The sequence below is a fragment of the Poecilia reticulata genome, linkage group LG7 (assembly GCF_000633615.1).
Source record: "Poecilia reticulata strain Guanapo linkage group LG7, Guppy_female_1.0+MT, whole genome shotgun sequence".
Taxonomy (NCBI): Eukaryota; Metazoa; Chordata; class Actinopteri; order Cyprinodontiformes; family Poeciliidae; genus Poecilia; species Poecilia reticulata.
Window position 1 is genome coordinate 5420791 of NC_024337.1, and position 7484 is coordinate 5428274.

The 7484-nt window shown below is 40.4% G+C and overlaps 1 protein-coding gene across 1 annotated transcript; it reads right to left on the reverse strand.

Annotated features, from left to right (window-relative positions):
* Positions 1-635: 635 nt before the first annotated feature.
* On the reverse strand, positions 636-6343 carry LOC103467074 (sodium-coupled neutral amino acid transporter 3-like). Its single transcript, XM_017305569.1, has 10 exons — positions 6262-6343; positions 5431-5520; positions 4904-4962; positions 4281-4397; positions 4025-4104; positions 3617-3717; positions 2543-2667; positions 2302-2446; positions 1471-1574; positions 636-1375 (listed from the first exon to the last, which is right to left on the reverse strand). Exons 2-10 carry the CDS (start codon positions 5501-5503, stop codon positions 1271-1273), a joined length of 909 nt encoding a protein of 302 aa, XP_017161058.1. The 5' UTR covers positions 5504-5520; positions 6262-6343; the 3' UTR covers positions 636-1270.
* Between the last annotated feature and the right edge of the window lie 1141 nt (positions 6344-7484).

Below are 7484 nucleotides of genomic sequence, written 5' to 3' on the forward strand. Positions count from 1 at the left end.
AATCACTTGAATTATTCAGAAACCCGTCATAAGAAGATTGTCTTTCCCTCTTCCTTGGTCTTATGCTAACCCTGGTTCACCATAACACACGCCTGAAATAGCAGAACAAAGTGGAGTCTAATCCCAGTTTCCATCCTGTTTCATGTTTCTCTGATTAAAACTTTGCTTTCATTGGCTCAATTCACAGCCGCAGTCTGTGCTCAAAACAAGCACACATTCTCAAACATGATCATCCTCTGGATTCGTCCAACCACTGCCTCTTTCCCTCTACATCTGGCCAATTTATTCACTGTGTTATTTATGTGGTCTACTGTGGCCAGCTGTCAACTCACTGAACTTACCGTCTCAACCTTATTGTCTCTGAATGATTTTTGCACGTGGGTCAGAAAGTTGAAAGTGGACATGACAACAACAGGCTTCATTTTAGCAACAGCTTTAAGCTTCTGCTCATTTATTATTGGTTGAGCAAATAGTTGTGGCTCTAGAGCAAATATCGTATAATGTAATTACATCTTTGTCATTTTGACTCAAAGACTGAATCTGCCTCTGGTGATATTCAGACCAACCGTATGTAGACTCTTCGGTGCATAAAGTAACATAATGCAGGTTGTAAGCATACCTTAATTAGGCAAGTATTCTTTTATACATTTTATTTAAGAACATTCACAAACAAACCAAATTAACACATTCACAGTTCCTCAAGGGTTTTTAATTTTTGGCTCATGGACAGTTTTCTTGTAGTGTTTTGTGTATTTTTCTACAGAATTACAAAACAAAGACATTGATTTCTTCACAGGTGTGTAAGAGCAAATGCATTGACCTAAAATCGCCCTTTTCTCAGATTACTTTAAGATCCACCATGTTTTAAGCACCATATTGGATTGATTTCACAGTCATTCTGGAAAAAAGCACATTTTCGTCATGAAAMGTCATCAGAAATAAAATTTAAAGATTGCTCCCCGTTTTTTGTCATAGAGTTTTACTTTTAAAACYGTTGCTAATAAAACACCACGTTWAGCCTCGGGAAAAGCACTAAGCTTTCTGTGGTTGAGGGTCCGTCGGAATACCGCAAGTTAAACACGAGCAGCGAACATTATCCCAGCATCAGGGTTGAAATTTTCCCCCTGTCACAGTGGAGGAGCAGCTAGTCCTTACCAGAATAATGTCAGTCTCACAGACATTTTCATCTTTTGATGAAAAATTAGTTTTTCTTTAAGAGTCCTGGAAGAGGGRGACACAGCAATAGGTTAAAGGTCAGGGAGGGAACGTGTTAATGGCCGCCGAGACTTCGCTTTTCTCCGCTTATCCAGTCAAGTACGATGAAGGTCAGACTTATGATCATGAAGATGAAACCCAAAGTGGAGAAACAAGCAGCCTGAAAAACAGCAGATAACCATTAACATCAATGTTTTACTGACTCCGTCACTTTGAGCAAGTCCTCTGCTCAAGACACGGCTCAGAGAGATGTACCTGGATCTTTGGCCTGGATCTCGTGGGCTCCTGGCTTTTGGGAATGATTCGAATGTAGAAGAGCCCAGGAAGGATGAAGATGAGAGTGGGAGCAGTGGTCGCCCCTGCACACGAGGATAAGACACAACAATTCATCGTACTGCCACAAGAAACGTTTTAGGAGCTTGGTTTAATAGATAGCTAGTTATGAAATCACAACCCAACTGTTAAATGCTTTTTAGGTTATTCACACCAGCCCTACTTAGTCCAGTTTAATAAAACTCTAGTTTGTTTGGCTAAAACATTTTTGTTGGTTTGGGGAAGTGAATGTGCAATCTAAAAGGAGTAAACGTCCGCCAGAAAAAATTCTAGACAAAACAAGGAAAACAGGAAAAAAAAAAAGGAAATTTCATTGCTTGACAACTTTCCATATTTTTTCTTGAAAATTTTCARCGATTAATCTCAAAATTTCTGAGTTTATTGTAAATGCACTCTTCCTCTTTCCTATCTACAATGGCCCCGATACGCTGTTGTAGCAATCAAACTCTGATGGTGACCAAAAAAGCAAACTTCTGCTCCCCGTACAAACCGGTTCAGTTCAAGTGAACTCTGGTGTGCAAATGTGAGCGCCAAGCGGACCAGAGGCTGCTCCAAAAGCAGGAATCAGACTGCTTTTGCACGGCATTCTGGGTAAATACAACCAAAACAAACGTGTGAGTCWAGAGGYTGTAGGAGAAATGGCTAATGGTGTTTTGCCAGACGTTGCCAGATGTTTTTATGAAGTTGCAGCTGTGTTATTCTGGAGAAGCGAAAGCATTAGTCTTTGTCTTGCTTACAGCTCTGTTATCTCACCYGTGATTCCAAAAATGTCTCGAATGTTGGGAACAAAGATGACCAGCAGGTTCACGGCGAACAGCAGGCACACAGCGATGGCGATATGACGTAACCAGTGGAAGGGTTTCTCTGGGAACAGCAGYTGCTGGAGCGCGCGACGAATCTGACACAAATATGATTATCAGGAGGCTTATATTAGATTATTAWACTAGCATAATAGATTATTATCCCAATCTATTGTGTGCCAATAGATTCCTACCGGAAACAAGACAACGGGCACAGTGAGTGTGACGGCCACCAGCACAGCCAGTCGCACACACAGGATCAACGTGTCCAGCGGATCCACCCTGCTGTAGGTGTGGAGGAGCTCAGCCTCCGTGCCTCCTGTGGAATCAGACACAGAGTTCAGGACATTCACTCCACAGGCAATAAATCTGTCAAATGAGACACATTTAGTGTCAGCTTGCAACATGGGTTTGTGGACTTAAGAGAAGTTGGTGTAAGACTTGCTATAAATATCAGTCAGAGCAAGATCGGTTTGCAGAATAAGGGAAGGATTCCCACAGAGGTCAAACGGGTCGTTAAGGATCACCCAAATGTTAACCCCCCCTGGTAGTCTGAGGGAATACGTTTCAGAATTTCACACCTTATCAGTTCTTAAAGGAATGTACGTTTTCAGTTTTGATTTCAGGTTTTAATTCAAAGTTACCAGTTTTCCAGGTGAACAGCGSTCATGCTGAGGACCTGCTTGTTCGCGTCCCTCTGAACCTCGCTCCCGCTCCTGTTTYAATAGATGTCATTTTCTGTTCCTAAACCACCTATCTGTTAAATTGTTTGGTCTGGGAATSGTAGGCTAAGCTGGGTTTTCCATCTGCTGGCTGGTTTGTGAATTCTCCCACTCTTTTGTTTATTTTGCCTCGACTCGCCGTACCTCCATGTCCAGACTTGGGTTTAATAAAACCTCTTCCCGCTATATGTAAATTGGTCTGGACTCCTTATGTCGTGTGTCCTGTGTGAACCGTAMCAGTGATCCATTTGCAGGRCACAATCAGAATTGTATACAATAAAAATGTGGAAGCTATTCCTCTCAACTATGTTTGCTAAGGTTTAGAGATCTCTGCACAGTCATTGATTTGCTGCAATATTTTCTTTGACCATTTAGCACCATAAATTGATTTAGTCCATATATTGATATGGACTAAATCAACAGAATGTGTATTTGTCCAATTTAATCTATATTTTTACTCTTATAATTGACATTTCTCTCAATTTAAATGCACAGAATGTAAATGAATTRTTTTGTTTATATTAAACTAAACTGAGAAATGCTCACCGTAGAAGGTTAGGTAGCCAAATATAGCTGTGAAGAAATACATGATGAACATCCCGAAGACAGAAACATTTCCAATAGTCTGCATTCTTCTCTTGGTCGGACTTAGGGGAAAAATACGAGAGAAGTTTTTAATTAAAAAGAGTTGAAGAAACCTCCTGGGAAGTGCCATGGTCCCGRAAAATGACGATATGACAGAATTCAATGTCTTGTTCTGATTCAGCAGGTTAACACACCTTTAATCTACATTTAATAGTTTATAGTTMAATTTGCTTTCTAGAATATCTTGTTTTCATCAGTCAATTCAAGGGCACGGCACCACTGAAGAATCAAGAATGTAACTTCATAAAACAAAAAAGCACGCTATATTAAATTATCGGTACGGTTTACCATCTGTTTTGTACGTCTTACTTGCTCAGCTCTGTGTAGACAGGAAGCACTTCAGGGTGACACACAAACGCAAATGCCAGGATGGGGATGGTATACGCTGTCTAGAAAGCAAGTGGAAGATTAATGGGCATGACTCGAGGAACGTGTAACATGAGGCACACACATGCAGCTTCAGTCTGCATGTGCTCAGGCTCTGAGCTCTAAACCCCACAGCTCACAACAGTCCAAATGAACATGCATGTGAGGTTCCTTCCCATCCAGCAAGACGAAGCCTCACCTCGTGGTTGATGGTGAAGTATTTGGCTGCACAGGTGTCGTCAGAGATGGGCGGGGTCGCAGAGAAGTTACCGAATGTCTCCAACGGGCAAGCAATGTTAAACTTCTTGTAGATGACCTGACGTGACAAAGGTATGCAATCCCGTTAAGGAAACAATATTTCTGGAAACGTAACATTCTCTGGAGGATTGTTAAAGTTTGCAGAGGCTTGTGCAGAGGCTATCTACTTGGAGCTTGTTTTTCTTTAAAAGTGTGATTCTAAAAGTGTTGCTGTTAACCTTCTAAATGGATTTCAACAACAAGCCCAAAGTTAAATGTAGAATAAACGGCAGGTTTTTTTCAAGGCACTTCATCTTAAATAGCATGGTTATTTACTATCTTTGGTAGTCAGCCAKGTTGGGACATAACTTGAGCTRTTTGGACTCAGGTCTCTGTTGAAAAGTATCCTYCGYGTGAGAAAAAGGCACTTTCTTAAGGACAGTCAGGAAAGTGAAGCTTAGGATATCAATTCATATCTGTATCTTCACATACTTATTTGCTTGTTGGTGAATTGAAACTTGAGCTGTGGTGCATTTGGAYTTTCCTGACATAAAAACCACAGAGTTTGGCACTCTGACAGCTCACCGCAGAGAGGAAGAAGACCATGCAGGAAAGAGAGAAGCCACTTGTATAGCCGAGATATCCTGCAGAACGGGCAGGAAACAACACACTGATGAAAAATATACCCACAGATATACAAAAATACATTTACAGTAAAGACAGACTAATTCTGACTTCTGTTTGAAGACTAGAAATAATCTGTTTCATATAAGTGAGATTCAAATGAAAACTTTGTTGCTTTGAGGTTTTGGGCTCATCCTGCAGATAAAACTGAACAGACTGGCAAGAGCTTGGAAATACTGTTCAGTTTGTGTATTTCAAAAGTTTTTCATTTACGTTTAGTTTTCTGTATCAGCAGACTTGACAATAACTGATTTTCCTCCTGATTTTCAAACCCTGACAAATAATATCCAATAATATAATTACAAAAAGTGTTTGTCCAGCTTCATAGAAAGAGTTTGTGGGAGACTGTCCTTCTAATGTTTTGGGCTACATCAACCTTTAAAACCTTGTAAGAAATTGCTAACCATTGTTAAGGGACRGAGACTTACCCAGATGTTTCATCRTGGCTAGTGGGAAGATAACGCAGATGGTAACAATAATGATCAGGTAGTTTCCATTCATAAACCAGTTCCTAAGACCAGAACACAGAACGCCACATAAAACACGATGCATAAAACAAATAAAAGTTATTTATTATTTACAGATAAAAAACCATGCATTCAGTTTTGACATCTTTGATACTTTTAGAAACATTAAGACACACAAACATGATGATCTTCTGTTTTTAATAGATGTCGATTCAGCTATTTAGCAGACCCTTATTTTTATTCATATTAATAAAAGTYGTGATTGATTATGTTTCCTTTTGCTCCTATTTCATTGTGTTGTTTTTCACCAGMGGGGTGGATTCAAGTCATTTAGCTTGCAATCGAGTAGGACAACTTTCATGAATAAAAATTACAAAGAGACTCAAGTCTTGAACTTTCACACCAGTGAGTCATGACATTCACTGGACTTGGACCAAATGCCTTCGCAGTATCCAACCGACTGCACAACCTTAGCATGAGCGATAACTCTGCTAGCTGTTTCTTTAATGTGTTTTACTCTTGTACTCTGTTTATATCTATGTATCAGCATTCTGCTTGTCTACCTTTAAGCAGATAAATCAAATATCCTGCTTCTCTTCTAACATTTTATTAATTAACTTTTTMAAATATTTCAGGTTTTCTATAAAGTTCTGCTTTATAAGTTCTGCTTTGACGACCGCTATTAAAAATCTTAGGAGAAGGTGTTTTTAAATTTGTCTATTGTATTTTTCTTGTTTAGATTGATTATGTGGAGTTAAATATATTTTAAAAACACTTTGGCTCAATACTCACTCAGTGAGAGATGTTTGTCCAAGAAAGGCTTGAATGACCAATGGTAACTCAGATTTTACAATGAATAAGTAGCTGGACATGGCTGCAGTTRAAGACAAACATAGTTAACCACATTCTCATATGACATAATRTAACTCCATACTTGCCATAGCTGATGCAACTGGTCATGCACTTTCCATGGTCTTACCCCCAATGTTGTGGAATGTTATGATGACAGCCGCTAGGATCTTTCCTGGATGACCAAAGGCTCTCTGGCCTAGCTGCTCATAGGCACGGATCCCTGAAGAGGTGAGTAATTAACACTGAGATCCTAAGAAAATTTCTATCCGATTCAACTACAAACATAAAGAACTGAAGAGAGAAAGAGTCCTCACCAACCACTCCAGCACTGCAAAGCAGAAGGTGGATTGAATAACAAGATAAACAGGCAATACATGTAAGCAGGATCCTGCAGGAGACAAAAAGTCAAGAATTTGTTCTCTGAACTTTTTAATTCCTTACTTTTGTAACAGGGCTTTACAATCAAACTTAATATTTAAATTTTTTTCTGAAAACATGAGAGAAACAGGTTAGCCTGGCCATTGCCTTTCTGTGCCATTCCACTCAAAGAGTTCCTGCCCCAAGTAGAGAAGTTTAAATATCTAAGGGTCTTGTTCACAAATCATGGAAAAATRGATTGAGAGATAGGTGGATTAGTGCTTTGCCTGCAGGGATGTGGGCACTGTATGAGATGAAGGTCTTTATTTACCAGTCAATCTATGTTTCTACCATCGTCTACAGTCATGAGCTCTGGGTAGTCACCGAMAGACCAAGATCATGGATGTAAGTCACTGAAATGACTTCCTCAGCAGAGTGTCTGGAYTCTCCCTTACAAATGGAGTGAGAAGCTTCGTCTTTGTGGAGGGACTCAGAGTGGAGACACTGCTTCTCCACATCGGGAGKAGCCTTTTAAAATGGCTTGGGCATCTGGTTAGGAKGCCTCCTGGACACGACCCAGTACAGGTGGTCAGGGCACATCYCACCTCTGGGAGACCCAGAGGAAGACCTAGGACATGCAGGAGGGACYATGTTTCTCAGGTGGCCTGGGAACGCCTTGGGATTCAGAGTGCTTACCCTATCCCCAACCCGGGATGGATGGATGGATGGATGGATGGATGGATGGATGGATGGATGGATGGATGGATGGATGGATGGATGGATGGATGGATGGATGGATGGATGGA